Source organism: Macrosteles quadrilineatus, unplaced genomic scaffold, assembly GCF_028750875.1.
Source record: "Macrosteles quadrilineatus isolate MER2022 unplaced genomic scaffold, UCM_ALF_1.0 Scaffold_2__2_contigs__length_208266976, whole genome shotgun sequence".
NCBI classification, from domain to species: domain Eukaryota; kingdom Metazoa; phylum Arthropoda; class Insecta; order Hemiptera; family Cicadellidae; genus Macrosteles; species Macrosteles quadrilineatus.
The window spans coordinates 24,385,620-24,407,352 of NW_026542595.1; the positions used below are offsets into that span (position 1 = coordinate 24,385,620).

The following is a 21,733-nucleotide window of genomic DNA, read 5'->3' on the forward strand; positions in this document are numbered from 1 at the left end:
ATCTTTTAATTTATGAGACCTTTTTTATGATAATAAAGTGATAGCCTTTTGATTATTTTCTTTACCAAATGTTATATTAAATTTAGATAGGATTGTTCCAAAAACAAATTGATAAATTTAGTCTCTCAAGCACATGGCTTATAGCCTAATTTTAATGTCTGTTTGTTTGTAATTTCACTAAAAGTTTTTACTTGAATCAAAGATTTTATATAGGTTTTAACAACTATGACGTTACTTGATCCACCTCAGAAGTAATGTTCACAAATTTCTAACACCTAAATTATAGTCTATAATAATTAGATGGGGATTACCAAGTTCAATTTTCCAGATCTTCTTACTATTTGAAATAATAAACGATTATGGTTTAGCTTTCACTTTTTATTAGAACATATTAATATTAAAACCACACAAATTGTTTCAAACTATCACCCAGGCTATCTCATGACAGAAGAAGGAGGAAGTCCAGTTGCAAACACATGTTTTACAGCAACAATACACTCAGGTCTTCTAGATCTTGAAGTTCACTGTTCACTTTTAGTCATTTAGGCCAATTAATATTATATGAAATTTAATTTGGGTAAATTACTTTTTGAGATTTTGTTTAAATTATCTATATATTTATTTTATTTTAGCTTGTGTTTGAAATAGATTGTAAACATAATATATTTTAAATAGGCTGTTAGGCTTAATTGACTGGTACTTTATACTTTATACTTTATACTTTCTTATGAAATGGCGACCATACAATGTAGGTATTTTATAGGCTATTTATATATTATTTAAATATACAAACATTTATGAACTGTTGCAATATATTATTTGTTAATTAAGTAAGTACTATGGCAAATTCCAATGGGCGGAAAACAATAATGTTGGCGATTTTAAAAAGGTACTGTCTGTTGCTCTAAGCAAAAAAGTTGAAAATAATAGGCCTATAGCCTAGCATGTATGATATATAATCGTAAAGGGAGCATCCAGATATAATAGTAAAACCTAGAGGTAGTTTCCGTTTCTTAACGTTTCTTTAACACAACAAAAATATGCATGTCAATGCTGATGAAAAGTAATTTAGTAATTGGTTTTGATAACTGGGTAATTTAACCCTAACCAGTCACAAAAGAGTTAGGAATCAGCCGATGATTAGGCCATTTTGATGTAAAGTCAATCGCACCTTTAAGGCTAGGCGCACACGAGCGATTATTTTGAGGCGACTATTTCATTGGCCGATCTGTGCATCATGTATTTGAATGGAAGCGCACACACAGGCGATCGAGAATTGCGCCGATTTTAAAATCTGGGTTTTGCCACAGATTTGTAGGCGACAGATTGTCGCCCGAAAATCTGTACCGTACAGATTGTTATCAGTCCGCGCACACGGTCGACTAAATAATCGGCCAGTCGCTTGTTGTTCTCCACAGGAGTCAGTGAACTTCAGTGTGTGTTGTTGTTTTCTTTGCTAAAAAAGGCCACAGCTGTCATATTAAAACTGAAACTTTCAACAGACATTCTTTAGTAACTATACTTTAATACTTTACTAATTAAAGAACTAGGTGAAACCCGTCGAAATCGACGGTTACTTTCAAGGCTTACGTTAATGCGATAAATTGGGTGAAATATACATATATTGAGCATTTAGCATTGTTTAAAGAGTAATAAGTGTAAAAACAATGATATTAATTGCGTTAGTTGCTAAATTTGGTTGATCATTCAATGAATAAAATATTTCGCATACCGTACGTCATCGGAGTTATTATAAGTATGTTATCTGGCATCTCTTCCTTTGGAAGAACCTTTAAAAAGTATTAAAATCGTATTGGTGGATCTTTTGTAGTTAAACACTTCCGTGATTTCATCAGTGTAATATGATTTTATTTCAAAAGAAAATATTTTTGGGAAGACATATTCTAATTTCAAAGGGAGGTATATCCGTTACAGTGTAAGTTTGATTTTTCCTTTGTCACGTCACGTCAGTTCAGATTGTACTTCTGTGCCAATGAATGAACCCTCTAGCATAGTTTTGAGAAATTGATTGTGGGGTTACTGTTAAAGCTGGAATTCCTTGACATGGGGGTTGTCAGTTAGTTGTCTCAGCCTTATCAATAACATAAAGTTGTCAATATAATCTCTTCGCGGAATGTTAGGTGTAGTGGAATACTTGAAGTGAAGTTGGATTTTATTCTTGAACTATTAGGGGCCTCCTAGTTCCTAGTACGGCCTTGCGCCTTCATTGGCAACAAATAATGCAAATGACATAGCAATGGGACTTTTCAATAAGCAAAAATACTGTAAATTGGCTGTTACGTATATATTGACGTTTACATATTGTTAATAAACGTATCTTATAAAGGATTATGTGATCTAGTTTAAAAGGAATATGACCTTTCTGTCATAGTATTTTATAGTATTTTCTCTTTGTACCATATTTTACAGCCAAAATGTCGTGTTATTTTCAATAATGTTACCATCAAAGGGCGCCAAAGTCCGTAATATAGGCAGGTGCAAATAATTTGTCAAGATGGGTATCATTTTAGGCAAGGTTTCTATGTTTGTATTTTATTAGACACGATAAGAGCAGATATTCCTGCATAAATGTTTGATATGTGTAGTATAATATGATAAAATGTAGGAAAAAGAGGTGAAAAAGGCAGACACCAACCCGTACAATATATATAAGATAGTTCAATCAGAAATAATTTAAGAATTGCTGTGATGAAAGGATTTACCACTGATTTCGTAATGGAGCGTTATATTGCAAAACATGACATGATAAAGAAGAAAATCAATTTTAAAATCAGAAAATAACATCCTACTTATTTGGTAGAATCATAGATAAAACATACTCCCTTAGTAGATTTCTCATCCTAATGGAACAGCTGAAGACAATTTTATTGTTAGTTCTGTACGGTTTATGTAGAGGTCGTAATTTTCGTCGTGGGATGTTGCGGGTGGTACCACTAAATAACCATTGATTTTATCTTCATTGTGGTAGTAATATTTAGAACGAAATATTGATTGCACAACCGGTACGATTTTATGAAAACAGCTGTTTTCGAAATTTTTAACAAATGGCCAATAGTCGTCAGGTGACGATGTGGAAAATACGAATTACATACAGTGTAATTTATTATTACTAGTCATATAGTATATCATTTTGAAGAGGATAGATTCAGAGAGTGGCAGCCCTGCACTCAGGGTTATTTCTGTATGCTCGCATGTAGACGACGTGAGTCATTACTGCTACAGTCTGTCAGCTGTCTTGTATTCGCCATTGTTTGTTTGTGTTGTTGCCGGTAATAGTGTTCGTTCTCGTGTTATCCGCGATTTATTACTAAATACGTTATTAGTTCGTAGTGTTAGTGTTAGTGAAGTTTGTGTGTGTGTATAACAGTAATCTTCATGCATAAATATTACTGAATTGTGTGAAATAATGTTCATAAAAGGTTGTATTTTGTTAGCATCATGTCCTAAAATGACGATTCTGACATTCAGATTGTTGTACGAGACGGACCTTAGTTCGCCATGCTTTTTATGCTATATAATGATATACCCAAGGTGTTATACATTTTTATAAAGGTAAATGAATACACAACAACATGTTTATAATGGTTTGGGAGTAAAAAACTTTGTAAAAAGGTTATAGCCTATACTAAATAGGCCTACTGTATTTTGTTAGCATCATGTCCAAAAATGACGATTCTGACATTCAGAGGTGCTATATATGCTATATAATGATTTACCCAAGGTGTTATACATTTTTATAAAGGTAAATAAATACACTACAACATGTTTATATTGGTTTGGGTGTAAAAAATTTGGTAAAAAAATTATATAGGCTACTAAATACTGTACACTCCATTTTCTCGAAATGCGCAAAAAATTCAAAACGTTCTCAAATTGATACATAATCATAGGTGAAAATAACTTTTTACCATAAACTTTATGACTTTTTTTGATTCCTTACTTCATTAGCTTTACAAACATGTATATATCATTATTAGTATACACATATATTATAGAACTTTTTACAACATAAACTAACACTGTACGGTTTTCAATTTTTTCGGTTCTCCGTTTGTTCGCCCCAAAAACTTATAAAAAAAAATATTTTCCTAACATGTTATATATTTCTATGTAGGGAATGAGATTGTCTACAAAATGTATATAATGAATTTCCCATAAAAAATCCGTAGAAAAAAAAATATCGAGGCCGCTTTTGAAATTAAAAAAAAAAAATTCAATTTTTTTATTTTTTCCACTTTACCGATAAAATACACTGTCTAAATCATTATGATATTACTATTTCTAGATTCTCCTGTTCTTTCCGAACAAAATGAATACGAGGTTGGCTAGGTTTACTTGTACGGTTGAATTTTTACGAATTTTCAAAAAAAGGTCTGCAAAATCGCCAAAATGGGTTGGCCATTCCTCACTTTTAACATTGGCCACTGCTAGGGTTAATACAGTCATTTAAAACCTCGTTTAACCAAATAATACGATCTAATCATAAACAATAAATTGTCCCCTAGTTATTTAACCAAACAGTAAAGCACAAATCAAGAAATTAACCCTAAAATAATAGAAACAAAATTTCGTCGACACTAGCGCCCAGTGTGGCGTACATGAACTAGACATGAAAAACGAGCTTCAAAATTTACAATAGGATGAGAAGTCTACTTGTGTTGGTTAGTCTATGGTAGAATTCAGTAACTTAACTCCCAATAAATGTGTGTTGTTTGAAATACAATAAATACCCCCGCCGCAGCAAACCTGCAGACTAAGCGAATTTCCATTTGACTGATTTGATTTACACTGAAATGTCTACTTAAAAATATAACATTTATTCCCAATTTAAATAGAATTAGTTTAACAAGTACTTAGGTTTGCTGCATCAGGGAGGGTAAAACTGCTTTTTTTGTAAAATGTTAATAGTTAGTAAGAAATTAAAACGTTTTCCAAATTTGATCAAAATATGTTCATAAACAATCAAACTACAACCTAGTTTACTTATTCTCCATAAGAATAACATGGGAATTTTAAATTAAATATTTTTTTTGAATTTTCTCCGTAACCATTAGGCGCATAATAACGCTTCAATATACTAAATTATTTGTTTTTTTAAGCTCTACAAAATGGTTTTGAAAGAAATTGCTAAATTTTATGTTTTTTGGGTCAAAAATGGGAAAAACCTATTTTTACCCCATAAAACCCCCCGTAAACCCCCGTTCCCATGGTCCGATCATGCTGGATCGCGAACTCGTTCGAATAAACGTAGGTTTACACGTTTGTACCAAATTTAATCAAAATCGGATCATTTTTGCTCGAGTTATCGTGCTAACGGACACATATATATATATATATATATGTATATAAATATATATATATATATATGTATATAAATATATATATATATATGAATTTGAACGGATGGTGTTTTTGGCCTCTAGGGACCTCAAAACAAACAAAAAAATCGGTCCCGCGTCCAGGTCTTACCATGAGTACTACGGTAATAGCTTATTCCCTATATGGGAAATTCGCTAAAATGAACAGCTGTTTTATTAAAAAGTATTCACATGGCCAAAATGTAAACAACTCTGTGCAGGGATCTTTAAAGGCTTCTGGGGCAGAGTCCTGAGGGATTTTGCTTAGTTTTTCTTTTGATAATTAATCTATAGACCAAGACCTTTCTTTGGACACCTCTACCAAATTTCTACGACCAGCCGTTCTTTCAAATTAGTGGGGACAAAGTTTCCAATTAAATATTTAGACTAGTGGAACCCCGTCGAAATCGACGGTTAATCTTGAGGTTTTATGTAAATTCAGCTAACTGCGTTGGATAGGGTAAAGTCATTAAAATCTTAGTTATATGAAGGGAGGATAAGCAATAATAAGTATGACGATTGTGTTCCCTAAAAAACGTGATTGATGAATTCGTTTAACACAATATTTCCTACCTTTCTTTTTATCGGCTTTAGGTTGCCCAAAAGGTTTTTTAGGAGTCTTATAATTGTTTGTTCATGAGTTTGTTTCATACCAAAGCCACTTTCACTATATGGGAGAATGAGTTCATATAATTAGTCTATCATGTTACGGAAAGTCAATATTTATTACTAACCACTAATTCCATCTGCTTTAGGGAAATCATTCAGATTGTATCCGGATTTATCTTAAAAGATGTAAATCTTCATCTTTTTTTGATAAAAATATCTGATTCTCCAGAAAGCAGTAACATCTTACTTCGATCTCAGCAATTTTGAATCCTTCTCTTGCCACATCGACCCATGTATGTAATCATCCTGTTCTTACTTGATAATTAATTAACTTATGGGGTAGTTTTGCCTTGGCCATATAGATCACATAAAGCTGTGCATGTATTTCGTGGATTGGAATGAACCATAATTGTAGGAAATTTTATCACAAATCTTGAACATTTGCGGAACCAAATCCATAACCTAGTCCAGCATTAGTAACAAATTATGCAAATGCGATGAGATGTGATGACACTGTTGTGTTTCCGAATGTTTTGTATGTAGTGAGGTTTAGATGCGTTGTTCAACCTAGCTACATGTGTACATCAAAGTAAAAACTGTGTACACATTTTTTTTAATACCTGAATTGACATTAGTTCACCTACTTTACCAAAACCATAGACTCCGTAGTTAGTCTATTCCAAAACTTGAACACAGCTCTCATCCTCAACGTACTCATCTATGACACAATTTTCAACCCGATTATCAAAAACTGTTATACCAATAAATGAATCTCAGGTGTTCTTTCTTGAATTTAAAAATAAATGGTGATTGAAAGTAGGAAAAAAGGCAAGTGCCAACCTTACAATATGTATAAGCTAACCCGATAAGGAATAGTTATATGTTCCTTTGAAATTGATAAGTCACACTTATTTCATAATTTAAAATTTTCTAAGAGCAATAAAGCATAGATTTTTGAACAAAACATTTCAAACGTATCATAAATTCATCATTTTGTTGAAACTATAAAAAACTTGCCATGCAGTAGAGAATCCATTTAAAATCATAAATAACAATGTAAACATTTAATTTTGACAGTTTCAGTAGACCTTTGAATACAATTTTAATATTAACAGCTGGTTCATTATCCATATGGTCGAAATCTAAACAAAATTGCAGAGTGAACTTTAAAGGCCTCTGGGGCAGAGCCCCAAGGAAATTTACATCGTTTCTCTTTTGAGGGCTCACCTACAGACCAATACCTTTCTTTAGACACCCCTACCAAGTTTCTACGCCCAGCCGTTCTCTCAAATTAGCTGTGACAAAAACCTCGTTTTCCTCCATAAGAATAACATGGGATGGGAATTTAAAGGCCACTGGGTCAGAGCCCCGAGGGAATTCTCAATGTTTCTCTTTTGATGGCTCATCTACAGACCAGGACCTTTATTTAGACACCTCTACCGAGTTTCTACGCCCAGCCGTTCTCTCAAAATAGCTGTCACAAAGAAAAACAGTTTCAAATTAATATATAGACTAGTGTACCTGTTGCTCAAATTTGAGCAATTGCGAAGCATTAAAGGCGTTATTTTAAAATAATTTCCGATGACTTTATAAGAGTCAACTCAAAGATTATAGAAATACTCAAGATGTACACAACAGTTAGATATAATTAAAATTGTTTGTAAATATCTTATCTTTTTTCAAAAGCTTACTTTGTTTTTTAGTGTTTTCTAGAAATGCAATAACCATCTACAATCAGCAAAACCCATTGCAAATACTTCATTTTGACAAATTTAGTAAATCACAATTTAAATATTAACAGCTGTTTCATTAAAAAGTAGTGTAAATGTATGCATATGGTCGTGATGTAAACAAATCTAAAGAGGGGACTTTAAAGGCCTCTGTGGCAGAGCCCCAAGGGAATTTACCTTGTTTCTCTTTTGAGGGCTCACCTACAGACCAAGACCTTTCTTTAGAGACCCCTACCAAGTTTCTACGCCCAGCCGTTCTCTGAAATTAGCAGTGACAAAAACCCGTTTTCCTCCATAAGAATAACATGGGATGGGAATTTAAAGGCCACTGGGGCAAAGCCCCAAGGGAATTTACCACGTTTCTCTTTTGATGGCTCATCTACAGACCAAGACCTTTTTTTAGAGACCCCTACCGAGTTTCTACGCCCAGCCGTTCTCTCAAATTAGCTGTCACAAAGAAAAACAGTTTCAAATTAATATATAGATTCCCCCATGATAAGCTTATGGGAGAAAATCCAACTTTGATGTCCTGTGGGGCAAAGCCCGAGGATTTTTATTACAGGAATTGGTGAAAGGAGGCGTCTACACAAAAAATACTTTATTTTGTAAAAATCCTTCCATTATTAACGGAGGAGTAGTGTTTCGTAGAAATCCCATTCACATATTACATATAAGAATTAAAGAACTTTTTACTGTCAAAAGTAAAGTGTATAGTTTATAAAACTGTTGATTTAAATCTCTCTTACTATCGGATGAACCCAATATTTAACTTGTCTTCTTTTTTTCTTTGATCTAATTAGAAGAACACAAACACAGGTTAATTCAACAAAGTCCATTTTAGGATAGCTTAAACGCACTCAAAAAAATCCATTTCTCGACTAGAAAATTCCCATGTGTGCGCCTAGACAAAAATCAAGGGCGATTTATTTTTGGCTGATTTTTTAATCGGCCGATCGAAAAATCAACCGTGCGCGCCACTGCGCCAGGCCTAAGAGGAATAACAACCGCTTAAAATACACTAACTGTATTTTTTTATGTTGATCAGAAAAAAAAAATCTAGGGTTAAGTTTAGTTAATGGAATACCTTTACTTTACGCTAATTAATTGTGTTAAGCCTTTAAAAAATGGAGTATAAGCTTAAAAATATAAACTGGGTAGGGATGCTAATTTAGCGGTTTTGACTAAGAACTCTCAACACACCTTTATTTGCCTTTTCATATTTGACGAAGACAATTTCCAAAATTTCAATCAGGAAAGCCTTTTTTATCACCATTAACCACAAGACCAAAGTTACCTAATAAACCAGTATTTATTCACAAACAATTATATGTTTGCTGTCTTAAGCAGAATAATTAAACCTATGGAGTTATTCACATTATTTATTGAAAATAATTATTTATTGAAAAGCACACAAAGACAATCAACAAGCGGGTTTTTTACACAAAAGATATGGTGTACAGGGATATCATTCTATTCTGACACATAAATAATATATTTCTGAGTGTGTTTAAATATTAGAATAGCTAATTTGTTTTACATTATTGAGCTTTTTAGGGACTTATGTCCCTACAGGCCACTAGTATATATATATATATATATATATATATATATACTAGCAGGGTACCCGTCCTTCATACGGGTTTGGCATATAAGTATAAAATACTTATTATTGCAGTTACTGTATACTCAAGATTTGCGTTTGCAATGGGAGAGCAGGGCACATTTTGATAAAATGTTCTTCTTTAAATTTACTGTATAGCCTACTATAATATTACACATATACCATAGCTATAATGTTCTACAGTACCATTTCACCTAAACAATAGAGAAAAAAACTATAAAAAAGTTAACAAAATATTACAAATAATTCATGAAATTTAACACATTTTTATAAACAATCCTACTTTGGCAGTTCTCATTGCATATCATAGTTTTTTGTTGCTGTTTAGTTCAAATTATCTGTTTTCATAAATGAAAAAAATATAGTGCTGCACCCTGTTAGTAAATCTTATAACTTTTAACGTTTTTGCATTTCATAGAACCAACTTTTTTGTCGAAACAGCTGATTAAATCGTTAAATTCCCTTTAAATATGAATACTCATAAGGTTAACATGGGGAACTAAAGAGCCACTGGGGTGGAGCCCGAAAGGATTTTTGAGATAAGAATATGCCTATATGTTAATCGGGAATATGAGTTATCAGCATACAAAATTTCAGCCCAATCCGTACAGTAGTTTATGCGTGATTGAACTCCAAACAAACACACAAACTTTCACATTTAGGCCTATAATATTATTAAGATATACAGGGTGCGGCAAAAGTCAGTATACCGAAAAAGCAGTTAAACTGTAGGTAGCATTAAACATAACTATAAAAGTATAATTTTAATATACCTGTTAGAGAAGCTGCTCAAAGTGACCACCATCATTGTCTATACACTTGTAGCACCTTTTCAACACTGACTTACAGATTTTGTTGCATAGTTGTGGTGTGAATAAAACATCAAAATGTTTTGTTATTAATTCTTTTAAATGTTCTAAACATTGAGGTTTCTCCGAAAACACATGTTCTTTTAACAAACCCCACATACTGAAATCGCACGGAGTTAGATCTGGGGACCTAGCAGGCCACTCAATAGTTCCTCTACGTCCTATTCATTCATCGAAAGTTATCATTTAAAAATGCTCGAACATTTATTCCATAGTGTGGAGGTGCTCCGTCTTGCTGGCAAATAATCGAACGACGACGCAACTGTTCAAAAGTGGGACTGTTTTCCAACTCTAAGAACACATCTAACATCCTTATAATCACGATCGAATTTCCACCAATTTTTAAAAGAAAAACTCGTTGCTCTAAAGTTAGTTTACGATTCATGATTAAAAACACCAATAATAGAAGTTAATATTACAAGCACTACACTCACCAACTTAACTTCACTGTCACTAGTGGCATACTAACAAAACAAACATTCGTCGATAAAGAATAAACAAAGACAAAATCAACCACGACTAGACGTCAGATTAGATAAGGAATAACACTGAGATAATAATAGCGCGAGAGATAAACAATGACGCTCACCGGCCTGCAGCGGTATACTGACTTTTGCCGCACCCGGTATTATAAATTTGAACGAATGGTGTTTTTGGCCTCTGGGGACATCAAAATGAAAAAGTAAATCGGTCCCGGGCCTAGGTCTTATCATGAGACCTACGATAATAGCTACTTCCCTATAGGGAAATTCGCTAATACACGGTAAGTGATAGTATGCAATGGAAGTTGGTGTAGCTACTGTAGTGCTGTGTGCAGTGTGTGTGAGTTGACCGCCGATCTCACTTCAAGGCTTTCCAAATCAACACAATCGCTGTTGTATTGTAAAATTATCGGGTTTAAAATGCATATTGTATAGGCCTATAATCGGATGAAAGAAATAGGTTGTCACGTGATATTAGTTTACAAGATGATTTCCTCTATAAAAACTACCATAATGTTTCTTTATGCGTGTAAACTAGCTGTTCTGAATTATATTCAGTTTTAATCAACTACTTGATTACCGTACGTAGGACGGGCCAACAGCTAGTAATAATGATAATAACAATAGTAATAATTTATTAAGAAGGTTACCAATGAACAGAGCAATGAAAAAAAAAACTATTTCAATTAATGTAAACAAAACTGTCTGAGCTACCAGATGCAGGGATATCAAAATGAAATGTTTGATTTGTCTCATCGCTTTTTTAGTCAGATAAAACCTCACAATTATTTTTATGAAAACTCTGTAATTTTTTTAACTTTGCCACACAGTTTTTCTGCTTTTCCGGCTGAATCTGAACATAGTCTGGTACAAATTCATTCAGATTAGCAGGACTCTGGTGTACACAGCAATTAAATTCATGAAAATAACTTGAAAAAGGAAACAAATAATTACCTGGTATTAGTTGGACATACAACAATGTCACAAGTCTTTGCTGTCGATACAGTTTGACATCAAGTTATTGCTAACCAGTTTTCCAGGTCTCGCCCAAGTATACACATATCCATCTTGACAGGCAGCCACAAAACAATCTTCTCTGAACACAAGTGCTGTTAGACGTTCATGTGCTATCTTTTTACAAACTAAAGGTTCAAGTAAAGGACACTCATCAAATCGAGGACAAGCACTTGTTCCAATAAGTCTCATAGGGTCATCAGCAGAAGTATGAGGTGTAGGAGTCAATCCAGAATTCCTGGAAGAATTGCGTTTTTGATTACTACTACTATCTTTTCGGTCACCGAACCCACCCAAACCTCCAACTAGTCTTTGTGTGAAAGAGGGAGGTGGACTGTGAGAATTACTTTCTTGGAGGTTTTCTTTATCTTTGTTGTGAATGGAATTAGTCTGTAAGTTATTGCATTTGCCTCCTAAACTACTTCCACCTGCTGAGCCATTTCCTGTGACAGAAAAGCCGGTGTTATGATGTCTGGTTCTCGGACATATTGGTTGTCGCAAAACATCTTCTGTAATATCCCACAAACAAAGTTGTGTGTCTTGGCCTACTGATCCCAACCGGTAACAGATGGGGGATTCTAACCTGTTACATTCAGAGGATGTAGAAATTCTTTTATTACACTCGTGACTAAATTCGTCATCTGATCCACAAATGGCATCACTTGCATCATGTCCTAGGGAAGTAGTAAATGGGTCAAAAGCAACAACACTGACCCAACTGTGATGACCTTGACCTCTTGCAACAACTCTTTTTTCAAAAAAACTCCAAACAGTAACTAAATCATCTTCACCCCCGACAACAACATACTTGCCATCTGGGGACCAACACACACATAAAAATCCTCCAAAATAACTTCTCGCAGCACCGACCAGTTCCATTGTATCGTAGTGAAATACTCTGAGAAAACCATCCTGTGAAACTACAGCTAGATATTGCCCGCACGGTGAGAACGCAAACTCGTTAATACTACAACCTTCTGCCCCGATAACCCACCTATAAAGGGGGTTGCGAGACACCTTGGTTTTGCAAGTATGGATTGAATAGCCATCTCCTTGTTTAAATGTCTGGTAGTGTGGTTGTGACGTTCCACATACCATCTCTTCATTGTACAAGTAAAGTTGTCCACTTGCATGAGATACTAGGAACAGATTTGGGGATCCTGGCACCCACTTGATACAAGTCACTTTTGTCTTGTCTATAAGTCTCTGTAACAAGAAAAAAGTCAAATTCAACAATGAAAATTTATTACTTTGATCACATCAAGAACTAGCAAGAAATATGTTTGTGGTAAAATTCATTAACATATATACGGTAAATGATTTGAAATTACGTGTTATTTTTTGCACATTATATTTTTATGCTCGGAAGCTTTGTATAATTAAATTGTATTTTTAGCTTGAGTATTGTTTCTATGGACTATGATTTAAAATTTATTTACATTGGAGAATAAACCTAGTTTAGATTTTAGAACATACTTCTTCATTGAACAGCTTGTTGATCTCTTTCTTGATGGGATCTATGACTTGAACCTGTCCGGTTGAAAATCCCACCAGAAGGGACACTGTTTCTGGTGTCATTGTTACTGTATTGAAGTCATGGCATGTTGGACTTGTGCCTTTGTACATCTTTTTGTCAACAGGTTTGGTCAAATCAGCAGCCTGAAAAGTTAAGATTTACAATAAGTCCTTCATTTTCCATAAATCATTTAATTCTTACTTTCTAATGATAGCAGAGGGTATAATTTAGGACACATCTCTGAATAAATAGGAAAGCCTATAAAATAGCTAATAAAAAATAGAAAATAGCTAAGCCTATATAATAAAATTCATCTTTCAACACTATTTGATACATTTAAAAGTACAGTAGGACTATACCGTACATATAGCTTTTGGTAAACAGATAATAAATAACTGTATATACCCTTAGAACATAAAAATGCCGAATTTTCATTACCTAATAAAATTAATAAAGCCATAAGAAAAACGTTCATCCGCTCAAATGTAATAATCAGTTATAGAACTAAAAATAGTGCTTTTCAAATCATCAATAACAAAATTTCAAAAGAAAATAAAGCTACCCAAAATAAAGACAATGTAAGAAAATCAGGTAGCTTATTTATGAAATCAAATGTTCTGATTGTGATAAATCCTACATTGGGCAAACAAGTCGAAGTTTTGAAAAAAGATTCAAAGAACATATTCAAGCTTTAAGATCAGGAAATCACACAATGATGAAATCTAATTTTGCAGAACATTTTATACAAACAGATCATGAATACATAAGCATACACGGAAATTTTAAAATCCTTGAATATGAAAAAGACAAATCAAAATCACATGTTAAAGAAGATTTTTACGTAAGACTAAATTACTTACGTATTCCCGTCACAGCTCAATAAAATATGTCAATTCAGGACATGTTTCGGTGTTAAAACACCATCGTCAGCTTCAGGTAAATATGTAGAGTTGAACAGTAGGTAGTTAACATCGTCAGAAGATAAACACAGTACGAACACGAATAAATACACAAAACAATTAAACATTTAAGAAACAGGCCTGTTCTAACAAAAGATGACCGACCACAGAGGTAGCAAGGGACAGAGTCGGCCACAGTCTATCCCTTGCTACTTGTGCGTTTAACACCAAAACATGTCCTGAATTGACATATTTTATTGAGCTGTGACGGGAATACGTAAGTAATTTAGTCTTACATTATGTCCAACAGCTCAGGGGCTACACACATGGATTTTAAGACACAATGAACATCAACAAATCCAATCCAATATTTGAAAAAACTTGCAGTTAAAATAAGAGAGAAAGTTTATTTATTATCTTATCTATATATATAAAAGGCAAAGCCCTCACTGACACACTCACTCACTCACTCATCACTAATTCCCCCACTTCCCATTTACCTAGGAGGCTGAAATTTGGTACACCGATTCTTTAGGCATTAAATAGGAAAACTAAGTTGTTTTTATTCTGATCGGACTCTCGGGCTCCGCCCCAGTGGCTCTGGAGTTTCCCATGTTAACCTTATGATTTTTCATATTTAAAAGGAATTAATGAATCTTATCAGCTGTTTCAATTAAACAAGTTGGTTCTGTTCTATGATGTTCAATAGCTTTAAAGTTACAAGGATTGCCAACAGGGTGCAGCACTATTATTATTTTTTTAATTTATGACAACAGCTAATTTGCAACCAAAAGGTGAGTGAGCGTAGCAAACGAACTTCAACCTGGAGGCGAGTTAGCATAGCGAACGAGCTAACCTGAAGGCAAGTGAGCGCAGCGAACGAGCTCCAACCTAAAGGTGAGTGAGCATAGCGAACGCACTTCAACCAGGACGTGATTGAGCCATGCGAACGAGCTCATCTTGAAAATTAAGAAGTTAAACGGGGCAAAGCCCGCGGGTACAGCTAGTATAGGCCTATAGTATAGAAACCAATTAAAACAGAAGAAATCTAAAGTCATCAAAAATCATATGATTTTATTTATTTATTTAGATAAAATGTTTATTGTATTTGTTAGATATATTCCTAAAAACAACATGACTATGGCATAATTGTCGATACTAGTGGTTGTTTAATAAAATGATTTTCAAATACCGTAAGTTAGGCATAGTACTTAGTTTTTAATAGTGCATTTTTGTAGCCTATACATACCGGTATATACTTGCAACAATTTGAAAATAATGTGATATTTTTGAAAGTAGTGTGTTTTTAGGGTTCAGTAGCCTATTTCTGGGAAGGTTATTATTGTAAAATGTCACTTTTCAAAAAGGGTGCATGACCTACAATCGTGCCAAATTTCAGATCTTCAGCTAATCTAGAAGTGGGTAACCGTGATTTAGACCGATGCACCTGTAATAATAACATTGATTTCTGATGATGTTGTTATTGTAAAATGTCATATTTCAAAAAGGGCGCAAGACCTTCAATCGTGCCAAATTTCAGATCTCCAGTTAATCTAGAAATGAATAGGCCTAAACATGAAAAAACGTGATTTATAATGATGCACCTGTAAGAATTACATTGGGTGGGGGGGGGGAATCTATATTTTGGGGGGGGGGATTATTGTAAAGTGGCGGTTTTCGAAAAGGGCGCAAGACTTACAATCGTTAGATCCCCAGCTAATCTAGAAGTGGGTAAACGTGACTAAAGCTGATGCACCTGTGGTGGCCATAGGGTAGATATATGGGGGGAAATCAATTTTGAAGGGGGGATTTTTATATGGTACCTTTTATATTCATACCATTATGGTTAGCCCTAATACAATAAACTGTGTATAGTTTCAAGGTACTTTTCTGTTAAAGGGAACATTCATTACTATCGATGATTTCTTTTCGATATAACAGTAGAGAGTCAAAACTGAACCAATTGGGACCGTAGGTAGTTCAGATTAGGTAGCCTACCGATTTGTTTGGATTTTCAAACATAGCCTAGAAATGCCTAATATAGACACATAATTAGGCCTACAGTATTAAAAATGCAGTTCTAGGATACCTACAGTGAATGAAATGAAAACAATGATTTTTGTAGGCTACTAAAGTATTTTCGTTAGGCTACATTACTGTAATTTGTTTCTTGAAAAATATGTAGGTACATAGGAAAACGAACAATGTAAATATTGAATATGTACGTACATGTATATAGTGAACAATCCCGTTCACTCATTTCCCTGCCGAGCGTCCACTGTTTGGCCCACGAAATTGTAAAACACCTGTTGTCTCTGGGCTAATTCAATACTTTAAAACTCTCAGGGGAGGTTCGGATTTTTAACGTTCAAATTTTCGACTCTCTACTGCATCGATATTTTTGTTTTCCATTGTGATCCATATTCATTCTGTTTCAATATATTCAAACGCATTTAAATTACGAATTGAGAACTTCCTATATGGATTAAGAAATGAAACTATTTTAAACTAACCTAACATAACTAACCAAACTTGCTGTAGGCCAAGTTACCATTTCAAAATTATGTTTAATAACGTAGAAGGCGTGTGGGGACTATCAAACGGAATTTTGAAATTTTACATCACGTTTGGTTAAGTTAGTTAGGTTAGTATGGAACAGTTTGATTTCAATAAAATATTTTTTATGTTTGTTGATGCTGAACAATATTTATTTATCGTAACTTAGTTGTCAAATGATATGTTTCTATTCGTCAATAATTTATCGATTTATCAGATCAGAAAATAAAATATTAATATTTTAATATTCCAATACTATTGTGCCCATAGAATAGGGTAAAGAATCTGTTATAGGCTAATGATAGCCTAATAATAAAAATGTGTTTTGTTGTTTTTCGATGTCCGCCATTTTAAATTTTTTGGGAGGTTAAAATTTGAAAATGTTACTTTTGAAATTTTTCTGGATAATTTAGAGTGACGTTCCACACCCTCTTCAAATTTCAAGTCCCTAGCACGTTTCTAAACAATTCATACGAGCATACCAAAGTCTTTCAATTTCAATGTTATTCTCAATAAGAATAACATAACTTTAAGGCTCGTAAAAGTGGTAAAAACCTTTACATTTTGAGATTAAACAGTATTTTGTAGAAAACTTACATAATTCCTGACCATGAAAATTGTTACAAATCTTTTCTAGCTCTATCTAACTGTTTTCAAGCTATAAACTTAGCCTAGCTGTTTTTTAAAGAAACCGTGTTTTCTGGTTTTTAGATGTCCGCCATTTTGTAGTTTTGGGGGGTTAAAATTTGAAAATAAGGATTTTGCATATTCCACCGTAAATTTAAGATACCATAAGTTACTATATAATAGGTACTACAAGTCTCTAGCACATCTCTAAATGGATAAAATCCCCATCCCAAAATCAGAATTTTTTGATGTTATTTCACATACGAATAACATTGGTGGGGGGGAATTCTATAATAAGGGGGAGTTAAAATTTGAAAATGCGACATTTGGGAATTTTACCGGTGGTTAGGGCCCAAAACCTACAAGCATGCCAAATTTCAACTCCCTAGCACCTCTGGAAGTGCTCAAACATTTGTATCGCCCGTGAGTCAGTTACATATGCAAGCGTAGCCTATAGCATTTAGATATATATATAAATCCCACGATTACTAGAAAAATACCGGTATGGATCATAAACATAAAACAAAGTGACGTTGGCCCGAGTCCTATAGGCCTACTAATAGCATTGAACATATGTTTTGGAAGTTCCATTTAAGCAATGTTAAATAATGTTTATTTTGGGCCAAAAACTTCATTTGTTTATTTTTATGATCCATACCGGTATTTTTCTAGTAATCGTGATAAATCCCTATATAGGCTAGGCCCTGCATATTTATACAAAAATTTGAACGAATGGTGTTTTTGACCTCTGGGGACATGAGAATGAAAAAGTAAATCGGTCCCAGGCCTAAGTCTTACCGTGCCACCTACTATGTCTACCTAGCCTACTTCCCTATAGGGAAATTCAGGCTGCACTTTACTTTAGGTCCTACACTCATTCGAATAAAAATATCGATCGATATATCGATTGTTTCATTCGATATATCGATTGGTTAGTTAGGTAAGGTTAACCTAACCTAACTAACCAAATGATATATCGAATGAAACAATCGAACAATCAATATTTTCATTCGAATGAGTGTAGGACCTAAAGTAAAGTGCAGCCGAAATTCACTAAAAATAAACATAACAAAATACCTAGCTTACAAAATCTAGTCATAGGAGGATCGGTAGGCCTACTAACTTCTAAAAAAAAAATCTAGGCCTAGTCTTAAGCCATAGGATTGGGCTTAGCCTAAATTTAGTGGCCATAGGTAGTTTCAAACAAAAACATAACTCTGTCAGCTCAGCTCCACTATATAGCTACGATATTGTATGAAGATTACCTTTTTGACACCTTTGTAAATAAAGACGTACAGCTCTCTACCAATATTAAAACATATTCTGTCACCATTGCCACTAGGGTCCGGCAAGTTGACGAATGACACTCGCACAGATGTGCTTCCTTGCATGTTAGTGTATCCAACACGATTAGGTCTTGAATATTCTGATAACGTTATTAATCGATAAATGCCTTCTCTAGTAACAAATTGAGTCTTTAACTCTTCTTTCCCACCAGTATCAACATTCACCGCCATTTTAAACGATACTTTAAACTAATAAAAATACAGTACTATCACACTATTATAATACCCCTAGCAGAAAAAGTTCTCACGAAACAGCACTAACACTAACAGCAGCAGACTGTTACTGTTGTTGAGTGTTGTTTAGTATTTCATTGGCAGTAGTGGCTATTCGCACGTCAGACGTGCGCCGCTACCACGCACGTCTGCTCCAAATGACGTCACATTACGTTCCTAATCTAGTAACCGTTATAGCTGTTTGGGAACAGGTTGCACACAAAGTCACAAAGATATCCTAGTATTAGGAACGTTAACGGTAGTCGGTAGTAGTACCTCCATCGCTCCATCCATAGCCGATCCGGGATGGGGTGATGGGGATGGGATCAACTTCGTAAAAAGAAAGGTAAAAGAGTTGAACAGAGCCAAAGAGGTTATAAGCCACCAAAAATATAGGTGCTGGCCAATAATAAGATGTGTATTAGAAATACAAATTAGAAGATTCAATATAGGAATCGTAAAAAACTTAAGCCTATGCCTGATTAGCCTATTTTTCCTTTACCAATCAAAGACTACTGCGTATAACGAAACGGCACACGGAAGATTTCTCAGGTGCCGTTTGACGTCACTAACTGCTGACGTCACTTTGAGGGAACACCAATACCGCAACGATACGGTTTTGAGCCATCGGCCTCGGTGGTGCAGTGGATAGCGTTGCGGGCTGATAATCCGAATGTTCCGGGTTCGAATCCCGCCGGCGGCACTAACTTTTTGTCGACAATTTTTTCATATCAGCAAGTTTGGTTAGGTTATGACAGTTTAATTTTATAATAAAAAAATTATAAAATTGAATTTTATGCAATTAGAATTTTATTTTATGAACAAAACTATTTTTTAGATTAGTAAACCTTTACTAGATTTCTCCATTATCAGCACGTTTGGTTAGGTTATGTTAGTTTAATTTAATAATAGAAAATTATAAAATTGTCTGTTTCTTCAGACGCAGCAGTTAGTGACGTCAGCAGTTAGTGACGTCAAACGGCACCTGAGAAATCTTCCGTGTGCCCCACCGCTGTCTATAAAAGGTAGGGCCTAATATTGGTAGGCCTATGTTGGCCTAGATAGCCCAGAAGTAGGCTAGGCATTAGGATAAAATATTAATGAATCACCAGGCTGTCATCGGCTTAAAGCTTAACATTTTACAGTGTAGGCTTACACGTAAAATCTTAATTGGCCTACTTAAAATCTTATTTTTGATTTGGCCGCTTTCCCGACGTTGTACTTTTCCTTGTACCACTGTGTATGCATCTGTAAGTCAATTGATAATGTTTCAAATTATAATTTTTTTACTTTTAACCCCTCTTTCTGGCTCCATCGATTGTTCTTGAACGTTTCATGGTTTCTTAAAAGTAACTGAAACTGAACATTCTGAAAGTTCCCGTTCCCGTTGCATTATTTTGTAATACCGTCTCTGAGCACGGACGGTATGGTTATCTTGAGTGTGGGGGGTTCTTCCCGGCACCTCAATTGAGTCAAGGGTGTCGCCACCTCTGGTGGATAGGTTCATCCGTGTGGGTCCCACTTCTATACCTGCCTCCTTTTGGGAAACCCTGATGGCCTGGCAGTTATGTTGGGTCTGACGGGCAAACGAAGTAGATCGGGTGCTGGGTCCGAGCCCGCCAGTGGTATCTGGGGATCTATCGCTCTGGTTATCTCTGGTTTCCTAGCAATGGGTAAGGCCTCGATCGGGTAGTGGTGTAAATGGGAGGTTGGGGTTCCCCCCGTCAGCGTGCTGACGGTCCCCTTCCTTCTGGCTATGATGGCGGGTTCTGCCTGTCAGGGATTAGATAGGTCCCGAGTGTTGCTTGCACTAAATGCGTCGGGGCGCTCCATTATGGTCCTCTAGGGCTTGTACCTGGTGGAACCCAGGTGGAGTGACGCTTAAACAAGCAGCCGGAATCCCTGGTTAGGATTGAGGGGCAACCCTCTTTCCGAAGGGTCTGCTTCGGCAGCCGGCGAGCCTGATGACCTTAAGTCATCCGCCCATGATGTGCTAAAGGTTGATGCGTAAGCTTCGGCCTACATCATGGGGCCCGGGTATGTCCTCAAGGATAGGTACCGGGTACGCAGTCAGGGGGCTTCGGCGCTCATGACAAAGTAATAATAAATAAAAAAAAAGTAAATAAATAATAAAAAATACTGGAACTGTAACAGAAAACTGGAACGGGAACGGGCTGTGGAGCATTTTGACGTGCGAATAGTCACTTCGTATTTCATTAGGCGACCCTGATTGGTGATAACGCCTATTGAATCTCGTCGTCGCCTTGCATACACTTAAATTTGTCCTTACTGTATTAAGAACAACTAGGGTATTTACATCTGGTTCTAAAACAAATACTCCCGCCGCCACAGCAAACCTGCAGATTAAGCGAATTTCCATTTGCCTGATTGGATTTACACTAAAATATACCATCACATTTATTCCCTATTTAAATAGAATTAGTTTACCAAGTACTTAGGTTTGCTGCAACAGGGAGGGTAAAAAAGTGTTTTTGTTGTAAAATTTTAATAGTTTAGAAAATAAAAAAATAATGTATTTTCCAAATTCCATCAAAATATATTCATTAAAAAGCAAACTACAACAGTTGATTTATTCCCCATAAGAATAACATGGGAATTTTAAATTTACAATTTTTTAGAATTTTCTCTGTAACCATTAGGCGAACAATAACGCTTCAATACACAAAATTATTTGTTTTTTAAGCTCTACAAGATGGTTTGGAAAGAAATTGTGAAAATTTGTGTTTTTATGGTCGAAAATGGGAAAAACTTTTTTTACCCCATAAAACCCTCCATAAACCCCCGTTCCCCCATAGTCCGATCATGCTGGTTCGCGAACTCGTTCGAATAAATGTAGGTTTTCACCTTTATAC

General features: G+C 34.9%; 1 protein-coding gene across 1 annotated transcript in view; it reads right to left on the reverse strand.

Moving 5' to 3' along the window:
• The window catches only part of LOC128987002 (WD repeat-containing protein 20), a 44,373-nt gene extending 25,457 nt beyond the window's left edge, over positions 1-18,916 (reverse strand). The window contains exons 1-3 of the mRNA XM_054407644.1: positions 18,567-18,916; positions 13,180-13,362; positions 11,644-12,909 (exon numbers count right to left, since the gene is read on the reverse strand). Of these exons, the coding sequence (XP_054263619.1) occupies positions 11,671-12,909; positions 13,180-13,362; positions 18,567-18,818 (1,674 nt within the window). The 5' untranslated portion in view covers positions 18,819-18,916 and the 3' untranslated portion in view covers positions 11,644-11,670. The remainder of the gene's footprint in view (positions 1-11,643; positions 12,910-13,179; positions 13,363-18,566) is intronic.
• Between the last annotated feature and the right edge of the window lie 2,817 nt (positions 18,917-21,733).